Source organism: Heptranchias perlo, chromosome 40, assembly GCF_035084215.1.
Source record: "Heptranchias perlo isolate sHepPer1 chromosome 40, sHepPer1.hap1, whole genome shotgun sequence".
Lineage (NCBI taxonomy): Eukaryota > Metazoa > Chordata > Chondrichthyes > Hexanchiformes > Hexanchidae > Heptranchias > Heptranchias perlo.
In genome coordinates, this window is record NC_090364.1 from 15,868,683 (window position 1) to 15,890,416 (window position 21,734).

Here is a 21,734-nt window from a genome sequence, read left to right on the forward strand (position 1 = left end):
CATCCCCCTTCCCCCTCCCAGCCCCACTTCATTCTGTGTTCGTCCCTGCAAAAAACTCTCCCCCAAGTCACTTTCAAATTCCCAACTGTCCAGCCTTTGGCCCTCCATTCACCACATCATTTCTGCAGCTACCGATCTGCTCAATCACACCCTCACCTCCACCTTTGATGCCCTTGCCACCAGTAAAACCCTTACTCTCTCCCACCCTGGTCATTCCCCCTGTATGGCCCCCATTTTCGCTCCCTTATGTCCAAGTGACACAGACTTGAAAGTTTTTGGCAGACAATTGGTTTCACCACTCATTGCCAGATCCGGCTGGACCACATAAAGCACCATTGGGTCCTGCGCTCTTCTGCCAAAATTGCTCAATACTCCAGGATCATCCTGGAATGCAAAGATAACCCCCGCCTTCTCTTCCCCACTACTAACCATCTTCTTAAACCGCTGTCCCCTGCTCCCTCCACCCTTACCTCCAACAAGAAGTACGAGGAGCTCATGGACTAGAATTGAGACCATCCATTCATCTGCCTCTGCTTCTTTCCTCCCTTCTCCTAGTCCACCAAGCCAAACTTCTCCTACGGTTTCCCTCTGCCCTAGCCCTGAACTCTCATCTTTCTCTAGTTCCTCTCCTATCTCCCCTCATGACCTCTCCAAGCTCATCTTGTCCATGAGACCCACCCCCTGCTCCTTCGACCCTATTCCCACCAAACTGCTGACCACCCAACTTCCTTTCTGTACTTACAAACTACCGCCCCATCTCTAACCTCTGTTTCCTCTCCAAAGTCCTTGAATGTGTTGTCATCTCCCAAACCCATGCCTATCTTTCCCGTAACTCCATGTTTGAACCCCTCTAATCGGGTTTCCGCCCCAGCCGCAGCATTGAAACGGCCCTGATCAAAGTCACATATAACATAGTATGTGACAGTGACCATGGTGACTTATCCCTCCTCACCCTTCTCGACCTGTCTGCAGCCTTTGGCACAGTTCTGGTGAATCTGCGCTGCACCCTATCCAAGGCCAATATATCCTTCCTGAGTTGTGATGCTCAGAACCGAATGCAGTAATCCAAATGGGCTCCATTCCGAGCTTCATATAACTGTAACATAACTTCCACTCCTTTGTATTCCAGCCCCCTTGAGATAAAAGACAACATTCCATTAACCCTTTTCCTTATTTTTTGTACCTGTCTACCAGCTTTTAGTGATTCCTGTACTTGGACCCCTAAATCTCTCTGCTCCTCCACTGTTCCTAGCTTTTCACCATTTGGAAAATACTCTGATCTATCTTTCTTAGGTCCAAAATGGATGACCTCACACTTACCTGTGTTGAAATCCATCCACCACAGTTTTGCCCGCACACTTATTCTCTCAATGTCCCTTTGCAACTTTCTGCTTCCATCTACACTATTTACTGTGCCACCTAACTTGGCGTCATCAGCAAACTTGGATAAACGGCTTCCTATTTCTTCATCTAAGTCATTTATAAATTATATTGAAAAGCTGAGGCCTCAGTACAGATCCCTGGGGAACACCACTAGTCACATCCTGCCAATTTGTGTACATACCCATTATTCCTACTCTCTGTCTCCCACATCCTAACCAATTCCTTACCCATAGCAATAGGTTGCCTCCAATTCCATGAGCTCTCATTTTTGTTAACAGTCTCTTAGGTGGAACCTTGTTGAATGCCTACTGGAAGTCCAAATAAATAACATCCATAGACACTCCCTTATCTATCACGTTAGTTACATCCTCAAAAAATTCAACTAGGTTTGTTAGACATGACTCACCCTTTACCAATCCATGCTGACTCTTTAATCAGCTCATATTAGTCCAAGTGCTCAGTCACTCTGTCCCTAATAACAGATTCTAGTTACTTCCCCACAATAGACGTGAGACTAATAGGTCTATAATTTCATAGTTTTTCTCTCCTACCCTTCTTAAATAATGGAGTGACATTGGCAATTTTCCAATCCAAGGGGACAATTCCTGAATCAAGAGCATTTTGGGAGACCATGACTAGAGCATTTCCTCAACTACTTCTTTTAATACCCTGGGGTTGGAAACCATCAGGTCCTGGAGATTTGTCTACCTTCAGTCCCATTATTTTCTCCATTACCATTTTTTTTTACTTATATTAAATCTAGTAAGTTCCTCCCCTTGATTTATTTTTAGTTTTCCTCATTTCTCTGGTACTTTATCCTCTTCCTCTATTGTGAAGACTGATACAAAGTATTTAGCAAGTCTGCCATTTCCTGATTTTCAATTACAATATCATCTTCGTCTGTCTTCAAGGGGCCCACTGTACCGTTAGCCACCCTCTTTCTTTTAAAGTACTTGTAAAATCCTTTAGTATTGTCCATGATATCTCTCGCAAGTTTTTTCTCGTATTCCCTTTTTGCAGCTATTTTCTTTATATCCTTTTGTTGCTCTTTACATCTCTCCCAGTCCGCAGGATCTCTACTGTTCTTTGCTTTTGTATTTTTTTATTATACGTTCATGGGATGTGGGCATCGCTGGCGAGGCCGGCATTTATTGCCCATCCCTAATTGCCCTTGAGAAGGCAGTGATGAGCCGCCTTCTTGAACCACTGCAGCCCATGTGGTGAAGGTTCTCCCACAGAGCTGTTCGGTAGGGAATTCCAGGATTTTGACCCAGAGACGATGAAGGAACGGCGATATATTTCCAAGTCGGGATGGTGTGACTCTTGGAGGTGAACGTGCAGGTGGTGTTGTTCCCATATGCCTGCTGCCCTTGTCCTTCTAGGTGGTAGAGGCCGCGGGTTTGGGAGGTGCTGTCAAAGAAGCCTTGGCGAGTTGCTGCAATGCATCTTGTGGATGGTACACACTGCAGCCACGGTGCGCCGGTGGTGAAGGGAGTGAATGTTTAGGGTGGTGGATGGGGTGCCAATCAAGCGGGCTGCTTTGTCCTGGATGGTGTCGAGCTTCTTGAGTGTTGTTTGAGCTGCACTCCTGGTCCGGGAACACCTCGATTTTAAAATTCTCATCCCTGTGTTCAAATCCCTCCATGGCCTTGCCCCTCCCTATCTCTGTAACCTCCTCCAGCCCTACAACCCTCCGCGATCTCTGTGCTCCTCCAATTCTGGCTTCTTGCACATTCCCGATTTCCTTTGCTCCATCATTGGCGGCCATGACTAGGTCCTAAGCTCTGGAGTTCTTCCCTAAACCTCTCCGCCTCTTACTCCTCCTTTAAGTCGCTCCTTAAAACCAAGCTTTTGGTCACCTGTTCTAATATCTCCTTATGTGACTCGGTATCGAATTTTGTCTGATAATCGCTCCTGTGAAGCACCTTGGGATGTTTTACTACGTTATGGACGCTATATAAATGCAAGTTGTTGTTGTTGAAATAAAACACAATCCTTGAAGTAAATGAAAAATTGACAAGAAGCAGTAGAAATAACCAAAATTAAAGAAATAAAACAAGTGAATGAAAGAGAACGCATTAACTCGCTGAAATAAAACACTTTTCTTGAAAGAAATTAAGGCACAAAAGGCTGCAGAATAACTAAAATGAAAGAAATAAAAAAACTGATGAGTCGAAATGAGTCCAATTGGAGCAAAACATGACTGAATGAAAGGAAATGTATTAATTCACTGAAATAAATCACTGAACTTGAAAGAAGTGAAAAAATTATAAGCAGTAGGAATTATAATCAAACAAAAATCAGGAATGAATGAAAAGCATTAACTCATTGAAATAAATCACTTGAAAGAAATGAAAAAGTGATAAAAGGCAGTAAGTAAAATGAAAGAAATAAAACAGGATGGGTTTTCTTACGAATAAGTTTATAAGTTACTCCTCGAAATAATACGGTTCAAAGCATTTATTGACACTCAGAGGAATTAAGCACACTGTAATAACTATTATTGACAATAATAAACATACACCTAACAGCACACTTACTGCAATAATTTGCGAGTTCACCAGAGAATTCAAACACATTACAGTTTTGAGCTTGAAGATTTTCAAGGCTGATCAGACCTCGTCGAATTTTTAGATATCTCTCCTAAACCACCTTTTTTAAAAATCTTTTTTCCAATCCTGCCACATGAAAATTCACATGTTCCATAGCATTACCTCATTCAAATAGCTGTTTCCCTTATGAAAAACAAGTACAATTCCACAAATTTTCAACTGGAGACAGTTAGAGAGAGTAACAAAGGCCCCATATAGGCGTTATCACAAGTCCACATTCCTTGTGCAAATGTGTCCTTGGAAGAGTTAATGGGCTAGAATTTGCTGTCAAAATAACGGTGAGGCTAATGGTATTAAGGGATATGGGCCAAAGGCAGGTATATGGAGTTAGATCACAGATCAGCCATGATCTTATCAAATGGCGGAGCAGGCTCGAGGGGCTGGATGGCCGACTCCTGTTCCTATGTCCCTATGTCCTTATGTCCTATGGCACTTGCCGTCATTTATGCAGTAATGGTACAGCAACTTCAGGCGAGGGGCACATGCGCTGTTAAACGCAAATTTTCAATAGTTGCTGTCCGGGCTGCGCCACTCCGCAGTTAGCTTTGCAAAAATGGCATCTCGCTGTCTGCCTCTCCATTGAACTGTATTGAATGGCGTGAAGTTGCTGTATTTGCGTGGTAGATACAATCTAAACTCGCCACAGAAAGTTAAGTCTTGTCATTTCAAGTGCAAGTACCCTTTTAACGACATGATAAGTGTTGATTACTGCCAGTCAACTCACTGGCACTGAAAATTAACTATTACAAGTGTGGAGTCTCATTCTTTCAGGTATAAATTGCTGTTGGAGATTTTAAAAATGTCAAATTTAAAATTTTATTTTTACTTTTCCTTTCTGTCTCTTTTCTCTCTCCCTTAATCCAATCTCTTTCTGCACCTGATTTGACATTGAATTCACCCACTCTAATTTCCACTTCCTTCCAAGCCTGTTTATAATTCTTCAATTGGTTAAGGAGATATACAGTTGCTTGCCCTGTTGACTCAGGTCCCAGTTGCCTGTTTCCCTCACAGCGCTGTTATCAGCTCGCACTTTCAGCAACTCGCCACGCAAAAAATTTCAAATCCTAAACATGCAAAGGGCAAGTCTAACTAACAGCAGGTGCCGTTAGATGACCGGCGACAGCAAAATATGGGCCAATATCCTTAGCTATTGAAATTATAATTTCTCGATTTGATGGTCAAAACATGTATGCTGGGAGGACATTTAACTGCCATAAAGATGTCACCTATATCACCTTTCCCTGCACAGCTACAGGGCTGGAAGCAGCCATTCTGTAACAAAGGAAGCCTGTTTTCTGCTACTGAACCTCTTACCAGCTGAAGGCTGTCTCTGCCTGGTCATAACTTTTAATTCCCACTGACCAACATTGCAAACAGAAACTCACTTAAAAACAGCTGAATTTATCATTTGCTGTTGGTGGGATCTCGCTGTGTGTAACTTGGCTTCCGTGTTTGCCTATAAAACAACAATGACTGCGCTTCAAAACTAATTCACTGGCTTTAAAACATTTTGGGGCATCCTGAGGATGTGAAAGGTGTTACTTTCATGCAAGTTCTTTTTTTCTTTCATGTACAGCTCCATTAACCACCTACCTCCAGATCAGGTATAGCATTAGTTAGAGGCACTGCGTCGCTACACTGGCCCATTAGCCACCTCCAGGTCAGATATAAATTGCGTTAGAGGCAATGTTGGTCGAGGTGGGAATGTTAGCCAGGACTCTGGGAGAACTCCCCTGCTCTTCAAGAAGTACCGTGGGATCTATCTGTCCAGTTGAATAGGCAGACAAGGGCCTCGATTTAACATCTCATCCAAAAGACGGCACCTCCTACAGTGCAGCACTCCCTCTGTACTGCACTGAAGTGTCAGCCTTGATTATGTGCTCAAGGCCTTCTGACTCAATGTTGAGAGTGCTTCCAATTAAGCACAGCTGACACCTTGAGCTGAGAGGGAAATTTGCACTGCATCTATCTTGTTCTGTACCTGACATGGAGCTGGTTAATAATGCAGTGTAAAGGGAGGTTTACTCTGCATCCTGTACCTGACCTGGGACCACCTGATACTAAAATTGGAAAATGTACTCCACTCCCCAGCAATGACTTTTTCACCTTGAAAAGCATAACGATTCAAGAACAGAAATCAGAAAATCATGTTTATGGTCCATGTTCCTTAAAAGTTCAGAGTGATCATCTGTAAAATGATACATCCAGACAGGACTGAAGCCCAGTTCCAGATATCTCCTGGCAACAGATACCCCGTTGTTAACGGTTACAGGTATGTGCTGAGTATTTCTGTTGAGTTGAGCTGCAGGTACTCGAGTTCCCAGTCATTGCTGTTCCCTTCGTTCGTCTCTGCCTGGTATCCTGATGATCTCCTCTTCTCCAGGGACGCAATTATCATCTGAGCAAAGTCAGCCTGCAGTCTCTGCAAGTTTTCCCTGTGGAATTAAAGACAAACGAGTGAGTCCCCCAAGCCCGTGATCACACTTAGTGCGGTGAAAGGTGCTCGTGGCAATAAGCTGAGTGAGCTTACAGCGCCACCTCTGGAGCAAGCAAGAACAACAGATGTTACCAGTTCACTCGGTTACACACTGATTTCAATGTAATGGGTTGTTACAGTATTACACACTGATTTCAATGTAATGGGTCGTTACAGTATTACACACTGATTTCAATGTAAAGGGGTAGTTACAGTGTTACACTGATTTCAATGTAATGGGTTGTTACAGTATTACACACTGATTTCAATGTAATGGGTCGTTACAGTATTACACACTGATTTCAATGTAAAGGGGTAGTTACAGTATTACACTGATTTCAATGTAATGGGTTGTTACAGTATTACACACTGATTTCAATGTAATGGGTCGTTACAGTATTACACACTGATTTCATTGTAATGGGTTGTTACAATATTACACACTGATTTCAATGTAATGGGTTGTTACAATATTACACACTGATTTCAATGTAATGGGGTAGTTACAGTATTACACACTGATTTCAATGTATCTAGTGTCACAATCATGACAAACCTAAAAAAAGGATTTTACTATAGTAGAAAAATACAAAAAGTCACTTTTCATAGAATTTATAGCACAGAAACAGGCCATTCGGCCCAACTGGTTCATGCTGGTGTTTATGCTTCACATGAGCCTCCTCCCACCTTACTTCATCTCACCTTATCACCGTATCTTTCAATTCCTTTCTCCCTCATGTGCCTGGCTAGCTTCCCCTTAAATGCATTTCCTTGTACTTTTCTTCCAAGTTTTCTATCCTCATCCCGACAAGGCAGAGTTTCAGGGGTAGTGATGGCCCTTCACCCCAATCGTCAGCACAAGGGAAGGAGCTGATTGGTGAGTAGCTGGTGAGTGGTTTTTTTTAAGTCTTAAGTTTATTTCTGGTAAGTTTAGTTAGTGGCTAATAAATAAATCGAGGCATGGCAGGGCACCTCAGTCCCATCGAATGCACATCTTGTGTAATGTGGGAACTCCGGGACGCTTCCCGGATCCTGGGCAACCACAGGTGCAGGAAGTGTTGTCAGCTGGAGGAGCTCGAGCTCCGGATTTCGGAGCTTGAGCAACAGCTGGCATCACTGCAGTGTATCCGCGAGGCTGAGAGTTTTGTGGAAAGCACGTTTCAGGAGGTGGTCACCCCGCAGCCTAAGAGAATGCAGGCAGAGCGAGACTGGGTGACTACCAGACAGAGAAGGAGGACCAGGCAGGTAGTGCAGGAGTCCCGAGTGCATCTCGCTCTCTAACCAGTATTCACGTGAGGGAGAGGGTTCCTCTGGGAAGTGCGGCCAGAGCCAAGTCCACCACACCATGGGTGGCTCGGCTGTACGGGGTGGGGGGGGGGGGTGGAGAAAGGTCAGGAGAGCAATAGTGATAGGGGATTCAATAGTTCGGGGGGCAGACAGGTGTTTCTGCGTCCGCAGACGTGAGTCCAGGATAGTATGTTGCCTCCCTGATACCAGGGTCAAGGATGTCACTGAGCGGCTGCAGAACATTCTGAAGGGAGAGGGTGAACAGCCAGAGGTCGTGGTCCATATCGGTACCAGCGACACAGGTAGAAAGAGGGATGAGGTCCTGCTGGCAGATTTTATGGAGCTAGGAAAGAGATTAATAAGCAGGATCTTGAAGGTAGTAATTGCTGGATTACTCCCGATGCCACGTGCTAGTGAGTATAGAACTAGGAAGATAGAGCAGATGAATGAGTGGCTGAGGAGATGGTGCATAAGGGAGAGCTTTAGATTCCTAGGGCATTGGGACCAGTTCTAGGGGAAGCGGGACCTGTACAGGCTGGACGGGTTGCACCCCAACAGAGCTGGGATCAATGTCCTTATGGGGAGGTTCAGTAGTGCTGTGGGGGAGGGTTTAAACTAATGTGGCAGGAGGATGGACACCAGGATGTAGCATTGGAAAGGAGGAACAAGGTGCACAAAGAATTGGGAGAGACAGATAGCACTAGACAATAGTATGGGATTAGGTGGGATCAGACCAAGATAGAATACAAGAAGGTCTAAGATAGGTTTAGAGTGCATGTGTGTAAACACACGAAGAGTCGTAAGTAAGGTTGGTGAGCTGCAGCCGCAATTACTCACATGGGAATATGACGCGTGGTGATAACGGAGACCTGGTTCAAAAAAGAGCAGGATTGGGTACTAAATATTCCTGGATACAAGGTGTTCTGGAAAGATAGGGAAGGAAAGAAAGGAGAATATTGCAGTGCTGGAGAGAGAGGATGTCCTGGAGGGGTCAAGGTTAGAGTTAGAGTTAAGAAACAATAGAGGTGCCATTACATTACTGAGTGTATTCTATAGGCCACCAACTAGTGGGAGGGATATCGAGCAGCAAATTTGCAGGGAAATTACAGAGAGGTGCAAGAGCCATAGAGTAGTGATAATGGGGGACTTCAACTATCCTAATACAGACTGGGATAGTAATAGTGTAAAGGGCAAAGAGGGGGAGGAATTTCTGAAGTGTGTTCAGGAGAACTTTCTTGACCAGTACGTTTCCAGCCCAATGAGGAAGGAGGTATTGCTGGATCTGGTTCTGGGGAATGAGGTGGGCCAAGTGGAGCAAGTGTCAGTAATTATTTAGGGAACAGTGATCATAGTATCATACGCTTTAGATTAGATATGGAAAAGGACAAGGAGCAATCTGGAGTGAAAATACACAATTGGAGGAGGGCTAATTTCAGTGGGATGAGAACGGATCTGGCCTGGGTAAATTGGAATCAAAGATTGGCAGGCAAAACTGTAATTGAATAATGGGCGGCCTTTAAAGAGGAGATGGTTCGGGTACAGTCTAGGCACATTCCCACGATGGGGAAAGGTAGGACAACCAAAGCCAGAGCTCCCTGGATAATGAAAGAGATAGAGAGTAAGATGAAACAGAAAAAAGTGGGTATATGTCAGATGTCAGGTTAATAATACAAGTGAGAACCAGGCTGAATATAGAAAGTTCAGAGGGAAAGTGAAAAAGGAAATAAGAGGGGCAAAGAGAGAGCATGAGAATAGACTGGGCGGCCAACATAAAAAGGAATCCAAAAGTCTTCTACAGGCATGTAAACAGTGAACGGGTAGTGAGAGGAGGGGTGGGGCCGATTCGGGACCAAAAAGGAGATCTACTCATGGAGCTCGAGGGCATGGCCGAGATACTAAATGAGTACTTTGCATCTGTCTTTACCAAGGAAAAAGATGCTGCCAAAGTCACAGTAAAAGAGGAGGTGGTTGAGATACTGGATGGGCTAAAAATTGATAAAGAGGAGGTACTAGAAAGGCTGGCTGGACTTAAAATAGATAAATCACCCGGTCCGGATGGGATGCATCCTAGGTTGCTGAGGGAAGTAAGGGTGGAAATTGTGGAGGTACTGGCCATAATCTTCCTATCATACTTAGATACGGGGGTGGTGCCAGAGGACTGGAGAGTTGCAAATGTTCAAGAAAGGGTGCAAGGATAAACCCGGCAACTGCAGGCCAGTCAGTTTAACTTCAGTGGTGGGGAAATTTTTAGAAACGATAATCCTGGGACAAAATTAACAGTCACTTGGACAAGTGTAGATTAATTAAGGAAAGCCAGCACGGATTTGTTAAAGGCAAATCGTGTTTAACTAACTTCATTGAATTTTTTGAAGAGGTAACAGAGAGGGTTGATGAGGGCAATGCGGTTGATGTTGTGGATATGGACTTCCAAAAGGCACTTGATAAAGTGCTGCATAATAGGCTTGTCATCAAAGCTGAAGCCCATGGAATAAAAGGGGCAGTGGCAGCATGGATACGAAATTGGCTAAGTAATAGGAAACAGACAGTAGTGGTGAACGGTTGTTTTTCGGACTGGAGGGAGGTGTACAGTGGTGTTCCCCAGGGGTCGGTACTAGGACCACTGCATTATTTCTTGATATATATTAATGACTTGGACTTGGGTGTACAATTTCTAAATTTGCAAATGACACAAAACTTGGGAAGAGTAGTGAACAGTGAGGAGGATAGTGATTGACTTCAAGAGGCATAGACAGGCTGGTAGAATGGGCGGACGTGTGGCAGATGAAATTTAACGCAGAGAAATGCAAATACATTTTGGTGGGAAGAATGAGGAGAGGCAATATAAACTAAAGGATGCAATTCTAAAAGGGGTGCAGGAACAGAGCAATCTGGGGGTATATGTGTACAAATTGTTGAAGGTGGCAGGGTAGGTTGAGAAAGCAGTTAAAAAAGCATACAAGATCCTGGCATAGAGTATAAAAGCAAGGAAGTTATGATGAATCTTTATAAAACACTGGTTTGGCCACAATTGGAGTATTGTGTCCAATTCTGGGCACCGCAGTTTAGGAAGGATGTGAAGGCCTTAGAGAGGGTGCAAAAGAGATTTACTCGAATGGTACCAGGGATGAAGGAATTCAGTTATGTGGATAGACTGGAGAAGCTGGGGTTGTTCTCTTTAGAGCAGAGAAGGTTGCGAGGAGATTTGATAGAATCATGAAGTGTCTAGATAGAATAGATAGAAAGAAACTGTTCCCATTGGCAGAAGGGTCAAGAACCAGAGGACATAGATTTGAGGTGAACCAAAGGCGACATGAGGAAAAACTTTTTTACACAGTGAGTGGAATGTACTGCCTGAGGGGTTGGTGGAGGCAGATTCAATCGTGGCTTTCAAAAGGGAACTGGATAAATACTTACGCTGAGGGCGGGGCTGGCAGCCTAAAATTGCGGTCTGTTTCTCCCGTGAGCCAATAGGTGGTTTCAGTTCCTCTTCCCTGAAATAGACAAGAGATCAGTTACTCCCTGTGTGACGCTTTGGATCGCACGGCCCATGGGTCAGAGTGTTGGGGCCTGTCAATCCGTACCCAAGATCAACAATCCCTTCAGCTATGGCTCAGTGGGTAGCACTCTTGTCCCTGTAATCAGAAGGTTGTGGGTTTAAATCCCACTCCCAGAGACTTAAACACATAATCTAGACTGACACTCCCAGTGCAGTACTGAGGGAGTATTGCACTGTCAGATGGAGCTGTCTTTCAGATGAGACGTTAAACTGAGGCCCCATTTGCCCTCTCAGGTGGATGTAAAAGATGCCATGGCACTATTGGAAGAAAGAGCAGAGGCGTTCTGGCCAATTTTTATCCCTGACCAACGTCATTAAGGCAGATTATCTGGTCATTATCTCACAGCTGTTTGTGGGATCTTGCTATGCACACATTGGCTGCTGTGTTTCCAACATCACAACAGTGACTACGCTTCAAAAGTACTTCATTCGCTGTGAGGTTATGAAAGGTGCTATATAAATGCAAGACCTGCTTTCCTGTGAGTACAAAGACTCCACATCCTCACTGTACAATTGGAGGTATTGTTAAAATTCCTCTCCTGAAGGTTCAGACTCTGGCTGGTCACCAGTTCCTTGAGGGGCAGGTCGGCATCCCAGCTGAATCTGACCCTCTCCTCCCCCAGTCTCCACACTGGCGAGGTGGAGTCACCAGACAACAAACCAGAGCAGGAATGTGATGGATATTGTCCCCTCTCCCGCCCAGGGATACTGAGGCCAATTGAGGGATCCCGACCCCTGGTGCTGGGTCTGTGCATCTACTAGGAGACATGCAGTGGGAGCCTGGCATTAATCCACCCTCAAACTAACCCCCCCACAAAGGGAAAGATCCAGGCAGGCACGTGACACCTCTCCACAGAATTGAGCAGGTATCAGAGGACGCCGAGGGATCAAACCTGTGTCTCTTTCGTCCAATGCACTAGTATGTGAGGCATCAAATAAAGGTGTCAGGCGTGGCTCAGTAGGTAGCACTCTCGCCTGAGTCAGAAAGTCGTGGGTTCAAGTCCCACTCCAGAGACTTGAGCACAAAATCCAGGCTGACACTCCCAGTGCAGTACTGAGGGAGTGCTGCACTGTCAGAGGTGCCGTCTTTTGGATGAAACGTTAAACTGAGGCCCCGTCTGCCCTCTCGGGTGGATGTCAAAGATCCCAGGGCACTATTTAAAAGAAGAGCAGGGGAGTTCTCCCCAGTGTTCTGGACAATATTTATCCTTCAACCAACATCACGAAAACAGATTATCTGGTCATTGTCTCATTGCTGTTTGTGGGATCTTGCTGTGCACAAATTGGCTGCCGCGTTTCTTACATTACAACAGTGACTACACTTCAAAAAGTACTTCATTGGCTGCAAAGCGCTTTAGGATGTCCTGAGATCGTGAAAGGCGCTATATAAATGCAAGTCTTTTCTTTCTTTCTACGCGATTAAGAATTACATCAAGTTACGTCAAAACTTCAGCAAAGGAATGGGCTATCCAGCCCAACTGGCTTATGCTGGCGTTTATGCTCCACATGAGCCTCCTCCCTCCATACTTCATCTAACCCTATCAGCACATCCTTTTATTCCTTTCTCCCTCATGTGTTTATCTAGCCTCCCCTTAAATGCATCAATGCTATTCGCCTCAACTACTCCTTGGGTAGCGAGTTCCACATTCTTACCACTCTTTGGGTAAAGAAGTTTCTCCTGAATTCTCTACTGGATTTATTAGCGTCTATTTTATATTTATGACCTCTAGTTTTGGACTCCCCCACAAGTGGAAGCATTTTCTCTACGTCTACCCAATCGAACCCTTTCATTATCTTAAAGATCTCTATCAGGTCACCCCTCAGCCCTCTCTTTTCTAGAGAAAGTGTCCCAGCCTGTTCAGCCTTTCCTGATAAGGATATCTTCTCAGTTCTGGAATCATCCTTGTGAATCTTTTTTACACCCTCTCCAATGCCTCTATCCTTTCTATAATATGGAGACCAGAAGTGTGCACAATACTCCAAGTGTGATCTAACCAAGGTTCTATAAGAGTAGCAGAGACTCAGGAGCTCTCAGCACTCTCGGAAAGCTCACGGTGCGTGGCATGGAGTGGGGCAGGGTCCCTAAACAACAACAACAAGCACATAGAAACAGGAGACCATTCAGCCCCTCGAGCCTGTTCTGCCATTCAATTAGATCATGGCTGATCTGTATCTCAACTACATTTACATGGAGCCTTTGCTCCATGTCACTTGATACCCTTACCTAACATAAACCTGTCGATCTCAGTCTTGAAAATTTCGAACACGAAAAAATATAAATACATAAAGTGAACAGAATCACCTTCAGGTAGGTCTCGCCCCGCATCTCATATTCAAATTTACACGCTGTCCTCTTCAATATATTAATCGTCGATTGGTTAACATGAATTCTTAATGCTGCAGCAAAGAGAATATTTGTTTCTTAATCCAGTTCAGCAAAAGGCCTTTTGAATATTTAAAATGTAAGTGGGAGGGAAACTGGATGAGACATACTGTACACCTGGGGATATGGGTTTAAATCCAGGCCGAGAGGATGAAAGCATCCTCCATCTGGCAACTGTGAGGATCGTGCATCAAATCAGTTAGGACAACACATAACTGCTCTTCATTTGGCATTAATTGGTAGGGCAATGCTAATGAGGGAAATTAAAAGTAGGGGGTATTTTTCTGAGGATGGAGTTGAGAAACATTGTGGGGACAGTGTAGAGGGAGCTTTACTCTGTACCTAACCCATGTTGTACTTGCCCTGGGAGTGTTTGACAGGGCAGCATAGAGGGAGCATTACCCTGTATCTAACCCTGTACCCGGCCTGGGAGTGTTTGACGGGGCAGTGTAGAGGGAGCTTTACTTTGTATCTAACCCTGCATCTGCCTTGGAATGTTTGATGGGGCAGTGTAGAGGGAGCTTTACTCTGTATCTAACCTGTGCTGTACCTGCCCTGGGAGTGTTTGATGGGACAGTGTGGAGGAAGCTTTACTCTGTATCTAGCCGCACTTTACCTGGCCTGGGAGTGTTTGATGGGACAGTGTGGAGGAAGCTTTACTCTGTATCTAAGCCGTGTTGTACCTGTCCTGGGAGCGTTTGATGGGGCAGTGTAGAGGGAGCTCTACTCTGTATCTAAGCCGTGTTGTACCTGTCCTGGGAGCGTTTGATGGGGCAGTGTAGAGGGAGCTCTACTCTGTATCTAAGCCGTGTTGTACCTGTCCTGGGGGTGTTTGGTTGGGCAGTGTTGGGGGAGCTTTATTCTGTATCAGAAGGAAAAACAGAGCCAAGTGGAGAAGGGGAGGGTTATGGGAGAAGAAGGATAGATGGACATGGATTGCATGCATGAGGAAGGCAAATAGGGTCTCAGAGGGAAATTGGAGCAGGCAGGAGAAAGTTCACAAGCAGAAGGAGCAAGGAGATGGAGATAAGATGGAGGCACCAGGCAACTGGAACATATAGACAAAGAGAGAGATGGAGGTATACAGAAAGAAACAGAGACAGAGAGACAAGAGGCAGAGACAGAGAGAGATTGAGAGACAGAAAGACAGTGAGAGAGAGAGTTGGAGACAGGAAGAGACAGACGCACAGAGACAGACAGACAGAGAGAGAAATACAGAGAGATAGAGACAGACAAAGAGATGAGAGGGACAGGGAGAGAGAGAGAGGAGAGAGATAGAGACAAATGGACGGGGGAGAAAGACAGAGTACAGCTGGATTGAGAGAGGATGTGAGGCTGAGAGAGGGACGATGAGAAAGTTAGGACGGTGCTGTGGATCTTACGTAATCCCGTGGACTCCATTCGTGAGGCTGTGTTGACCACATCTCCGAACAGACAGTATCGCGGCATCTTGATCCCCACCACACCTGCTGCACACGGACCTGCAACAGACAGAGCCACGGTAAGAGGGAAATGCTTTCCTTCTTTTTCATGACCAAATCCCATGTGATGAAAGGGTAACGACTCAAAGATACAACCCGTCAGCTTCAACTCCAAGCACTTTTTACCCCCCCCCCCCCCCCAAAACCCCACGCACTCCCCACGATTATTCGTGTCGCTCCTCCCCCGTTACCTGAGTGAACACCTATCCGAATCCAGATGGGCAGGCCGGGGAGATGGGCCAGCTCGAATGACCCCATGAAGTTTAAAATGTCCAGCGCCATGCGCGCGATATCGACGGCATGCCTGTTCCCGTTCCGCCTTGGTAACCCTGACGCCACCATGTAAGCGTCTCCGATCGTCTCCACCTAATCCAAGGAAACAAGCACAGTGTCATTGCCCTCGGAGGGAACTTCAATAATAAAGAACTTGCATTTATAACACGCCTTTCACAACCTCAGGACGTCCCAAAGCATTTTACAGCCAATGAAGTACTTTTTGAAGTGTAGTCACTGTTGTAATGCAGGAAATGCGGCAGCCAATTTTTGCACAGCAAGATCCTTCAAACAGCAATGTGATAAAGACCAGATAATCTGTTTTAGTGATGTTAGTTGAGGGATAAATATTGGCCCAGGACACCGGGGAGAACTTCCCTGCTCTTCTTTGAAGGTTATGCTGTTAGAGTTGGATGAAGAGAGGTGGGAGGTGGCTCGTATGGAGCATAAACAGCGCCATAGGCAAGTTGGGCCAAATGGCCCATTTCTGTGCTGTTTATTCTATGAAATAGAGCCATGGAATCTTTTACATCCACCTGAGAGGACAGACAGGGCCTTGGTTTAACATCTCATCCGTAAAACGGCACCTCCAACAGTGCAGCACTGTCTCAGTACTGCACTGAAGTGTCAGCTGAGATTTTGTACTCAGGTCTCTGGAATGGGTCTTGAACCCACAACCTTCTGATTTAGCGGTGAGAATGCTACCCACTGAGCCATGGCTGACACTTAATGATAACTGTGGCCTGTTGCCATGACAATGCTAGGAATGGCACTCACCCCAGCAAACACTCCCTGGCCTGATAAAGAGAGACTTGCATTGATACAATGCTCAGAAGGATCTCAAAGCATTTCTCATACAATGAATTACTTTGAACTGCAGTGGCTATTATGTAATCAAACATGGCAGCCATTTTGCACACAGTAAGGAGATGAATTGTTCATCCATTTTTGGTGGCGTTGATTGAGGGAGGTACGTTGGCTGAGAGCCTTGCTCTTCTCCACACGTTTAATATCCACCTGAATCGGAAGGCAGGGCCTCATTTTAGAGTCTTTTTGGAAAGATGGTATCTCCCACAGCTGCAGTGAAGTGTCAGGTTAGATTAGAAGGCTGTTAAAAAAGAATATGGGATCCTTGGCTTTATAAACAGAGGCATAGAGTACAAAAGCAAGGAAGTTATGCTAAACCTTTATAAAATACTGATTAGGCTCCAGCTGGAGTATTGTGTCCAATTCTGGGCACCACACTTTAGGAAGGATGTCAAGGCCTTGGAGAGGGCGTGGAAGAGATTTACTAGAATGGTACCAGGGATGAGGGACTTCAGTTATGTGAAGAGACTGAAGAAGCTGGGATTGTTCTCCTTAGAGCAGAGGCTATTAAGGGGAGATTTGATAGGAGGTGTTCAAAATCATGAAGGGTTTTGATAGAGTAAATAAGGAGAAACTCTTATCAATGGCAGAGGGTCGGTAACCAGAGGACACAGATTTAAGATAACTGACGAAAGAACCAGAGGCGTGATGAGAAGAAACTTTTTTTTTAGGTAGAATGTTGTTATGATCTGGAATGAACTGCCTGAAAGGGTGGTGGAAGCAGATTCAATGGTAACTTTCAAAAGGGAATTGGATAAATACTTTACGGGGAAAATTTTGTAGGGCTATGGGGAAAGAGCAGGGAATTGGGACGAACTGGATAGCTCTTTCAAAGAGCCAGCACAGGCACGATGGGCCGAATGGCCTCCTTCTGTGCTGTAACATTCTATGCTTCTATGATTCTATTATGTGCTCAAGTCCTGGAGTCGAACTTCAACCCATGACCTTCTGACTCAGATGAGAGAGTCACTTTTCTGAGCTCTTGAATAAATAGCTGGGGTGCAGAATTCTTTTTTCTCTGAAATAAGAAATTGAAAAAAAACCCTCACTCTTTGCTATTTCCAGGCGGTTTATGGTTGTTGCTCTTTTAATGCAAATTACATTTACCTCAGTGACAATGACTCAATTCTGCCGTAGCCTGAGCTTCCCAAGTTCGACCACTTAGCCCTTTCATACCTTGTAGACGTCATGATTGTCCAGGATTTGATCAAAGTTCTTGTACATGTCGTTTAACATGTCGACCACTTCCATGGGGGTGCTGAATTTACAGATGGTGGTGAACCCCACGATATCACTGAAATAAATGGTCACTTCTTCAAAAAGCTCAGACTCTACCCGGCCCGTTTCCTTCAGCGATTTCACCACTGGCCTAGAATTGAACGCAAAAAAAAGCGCTCATGTCTTGCTCCCTTTGAGGACGAAAAATAGACCAGCAAACAACAACAACTTGCATTTATACAGCGCCGTTAATGTAGTAAAACGTCCCAAGGCGCTTCACAGGAGTGTTAGCAAACAAAATTTGACACCACGCCACATAAGGACAAGCGACCAAAAGCCTGGTCAAAGACGTAGGTTTTAAGGAGCATCTTAAAGGAGGAGAAAGAGGTAGTGAGGCAGAGGGGTTTAGGGAGAGAATTCCAGAGTTTAGGACCTACGCAGCTAAAGGCACGACCGCCAGTGGTGGGATGAAGGAAATCAGGGATTCGTGAGAGGCAAGAATTGGAGGAGTGCAGAGATCTCGGAGGGTTGTAAGGGCTGGAGGAGGTTACAGAGATAGCGAGGACCAAGGCCATGGAGGGATTTGAACACAAGGATGAGAATTAAAAAATTGTGGCGTTCCCAGACCGGGAGCCAATGTAGGTCACCGAGCACAGGGGTGAAGGGTGAACGGGACTTGGTGCAAGTTAGGATACAGGCAGCAGAGCTTTGACTGAGCTCAAGTTTACGGAGGGTGGAAGGTGAGAGGCCAGGAGAGCACTGGAGTAGTTGAGTCTGGAGTTAACACAAGCATGGTTGAGGGTTTCAGCAACAGAGTGGAGACTGGCGATCTAAACAAAACAATTTTATTGTATGTATCCTTCCTGTGAAACCTGGGTTCATGATGTCATGGCAGGAAGTGGGAGTGGCTTCAAAGAAATCACAAGTGGCGTGAAGGAGCAGCTGAAGAGTCGAGGCGTAGACCTAGATTCTCCCACACACATCCTCGATCTCAACTTTGCCATCATTAGGGAGGTGCCAAGTAGGGTTGGCCACTCCGGTCAGGACCCCGCGGCCACTCCGGCCCAGGACCCCGCGGCCACTCCGGCCCAGGACCATGTGTCCTCTTTGGCCAGGACCCTGTGTCCACTCCGGCCCAGGACTCTGTGGTACTCAGCCATCGTTTCCAGTTACCAACTCAGTTGATGGAGATGTCCTCAAGTACACTGGACCAGATATAAGCCAAGAGACAGATACCCAGTACGGTGTAGTGATGTTACTGGACCAGTAACCCAGAGAATGCGAGTTGAAATCCCATCAGGGCAGTTTAGGAATTTAAATTCACTTTAAGTAATCTGAAAATAAAAAGTTGGTACCAGTAAAAATGACCCTGAAGCTGTTGGATTGTTGTAAAACCCAATTGGTTCAGTAATGCCCTTTAAGGAAGGAAACCTGCTGTTCTTACCCTGCCTGGGGCTATATGTAACTCCAGACCCACATCATCGTGGTTGACTTTTACCTGCCCCTCTGAAGTGGCCTGGGAAGACACTCAGTCGTATCAAACTGTTCCAAACAATAAACATGGACTGCAGCAGATCAAGAAAGCGCACCACCACCTTCTCAGGGCAACTAGGGATGGGCAGTAAATGCCAGCCTTGCCAGCGATGCCCAAATCCCAAGACTGAACAATAAAAATAATAATAAAAATATTTTGGATTCCAAATAGACAGATTTATACCCAAATGGACAGATAACTGGACAAGATAGTCAAACAGATATATATAGACAGATAGCAAGGCTGTTCTCCTGTGACCAAAAAAGGTTACCGGGAGATTTGATAGAGGTATTCAAAACTATAAGAGGTTTCGATAGAGTAAAAAGGGAGAAATTGTTTCCAGTGGCAGGAGGGTCGGTAACCAAAGGACACAGATTTAAGATAATTGGCAAAAGAACTAGGGGGAAGATGAGGAGAATTTTTTTTACGCTGCAAATTGTAATGATCTGGAATGCACTGTCTGAAAGGGAGGTGGAAGCAGATTTAATAGTAACTTTCAAAAGGGAATTGAATAAATACTTGAAAAGGAAAAATTTGCAGGGCTGGGACTGATTGGATAGCTCTTTCAGAGAGGAGGCACAGGCACGATGGGCCAAATGGCCTCCTTCTGTGCTGTATCCTTCTATGATAAGACAGAACAGTACCCATACAAATTGATACACAGACAGAGAATCAGACAGCGCGACGGACAGACCAGTTGTCAGGCAGGTGGATACCCGGACAGATCTATAGGCAGACAGCCAGCCAGCCAGATAACCAGACATATCTAGCCAGACAGACAACCAGACTGCGAGACAGATAATCAGACAATGAGATGCGCAGACCATGAGACAGACAGCCGTACAGGTGGGCAGCTAAATAGCTAGCAGAATAGACATACAGCCAGAGAAATAAACAGTCAGGCAGACAAGGAAATAGAAAGATAAACAACCGGAAAGGCTGATAGACCAACAGACAAAGGGTGGTCTTGCTCACTTAGGCAGCAGCATGTAGTTGAGCTGATCTGCCCTGTCCCGCTCGGCCTTGTACAGGACGGTTCTCTCCTCCACCAGGTGCTCCAAGTTCTTCGAGTACATCTGGAGCCGGCGGATCAGCGTGTCCATGTGGGTCCTGTTCGTCTCTCTGTGGAACGTGCTGTAAAAGATTCAATGGAGACCTGACTAGAGCTTTTCCCACTGCGCCTGGGAGTCATTTCCACGTCATTGGCAGACTCGTTTCAAGATCTACTCCCCGTCTTCAACGATGGGCCGGGCGGTGGGATGTGTTGCTGGTGCCTTGAGATGGGAGTATTATGGATTCTACAGCTCAAGGGCAGATCTCAAAGGCACTGACTGGGACGTACAAGGGCTGTGAATCCCCCGAATATTGACTGATATCAAGTCCTGGAAGTCCGAGACAGGACAGTGTCCCTCAGGGCCACACCGAGAAAGGGGCATTTTGATCTTTCTGGTCTTTCTTCAATGATAGGTTAAACTGGCACATTGTAAACCAGTTCTCTTTCATGGTGCGGAACTCCTGGGCATGGAGTGGAAAGGCTTCCTTTGGCCCGTGTGTGAGGTAAGGATTGAGCTTTAAGGTGGACTTTGTGACAAAGAAAATAAAGGGAAATGACTGCAGAGAGGAAGGGCTCGGGTCTCGACCGATCTGTCACTGAGCAGAACGGGCCTGAAATGGGAGTCAGCCTCACCTCAATCATGCCTCTTTGCTAAAGCTCCTCACCTGAGCAGCTGGTTTAAGCAGTTGGTGAAGAGTAAACCTGGTATGTGCCATTATACTTGGACATGTAGGACGTCAAAGTGGGAAGTGTCACAGCTGCCCTGTGTAGGTCATTCTACCATACAGAAAACAGATATCTAATGTGGCTCAGTGGGTAGCACTCTCACCTCTGAATCAGAAAGTCATGGATTCAAGTCCCACTACAGAGACTTGAGCACAAAAATCTGGGCTAACACTCCAGTGCAGTACTGAGGAAGCATTGGAGGTGCTGTCTCTCAGGTGAGATGTTAAACTGAGGCCCCATTTGCCCTCTCGGGTGGACTATTTCAAAGAAGACCAGGGGTGTTATCCCATTTATCCCTCAACCAACACTGCTAAGAACAGATTATTGTTATCACATTGCTGTTTGTGGGACCTTTCTGTGCACAAATTGGCTGCTGCGTTTCCTACATTACAACAGTAACTACACTTCAAAGGAACTTCATTGGCTGCAATCCTGAGGTTGTGAAAGCTGCTACATAAATACAAGTCTTTCTTTCATTCTAAAACAACGACATGAATTTATATAGCACCTTTAACAGGGTAAAAGGTCCCAAGGTGCTGCACTAAGAGAGTTATCAAAAAAAATTTGACACCGAGCCAAATAAGGAGATATGAGAATCATAGAATGATTCAGCACAGAAGGCGGCCATTCGGCCCATCGTGCTTGCTCTTTGAAAGAACTATCCAATTAGTCCCACCCCCATAGCCCTTCAAATTTTTGCCACTTCAAGTATTAATTCAATTCTCTCTTGAAAGTTATTATTGAATCTTCTTCCACCACCCTTTCAGGCAGTGCATTCCAGATCATAACAACTCGCTGCATAAAAAGTTTTTCCTCATATCGCCTCTGGTTCTTTTGCCAAGTACCTTAAATCTGTCTTCTGGCTGCTGACCCTTCTGCCACTG

At 45.4% G+C, this 21,734-nt stretch overlaps 1 protein-coding gene across 1 annotated transcript in view; it reads right to left on the minus strand.

Annotated features, from left to right (window-relative positions):
• Positions 1-6,250: 6,250 nt before the first annotated feature.
• The window catches only part of LOC137305387 (guanylyl cyclase C-like), a 100,076-nt gene continuing 84,592 nt past the window's right edge, over positions 6,251-21,734 (minus strand). The window contains exons 22-28 of the mRNA XM_067974221.1: positions 20,046-20,204; positions 17,495-17,687; positions 15,370-15,544; positions 15,080-15,178; positions 13,617-13,711; positions 11,173-11,249; positions 6,251-6,430 (exon numbers count right to left, since the gene is read on the minus strand). Coding sequence (XP_067830322.1) covers positions 6,262-6,430; positions 11,173-11,249; positions 13,617-13,711; positions 15,080-15,178; positions 15,370-15,544; positions 17,495-17,687; positions 20,046-20,204 — 967 coding nt within the window. The 3' untranslated portion in view covers positions 6,251-6,261. The remainder of the gene's footprint in view (positions 6,431-11,172; positions 11,250-13,616; positions 13,712-15,079; positions 15,179-15,369; positions 15,545-17,494; positions 17,688-20,045; positions 20,205-21,734) is intronic.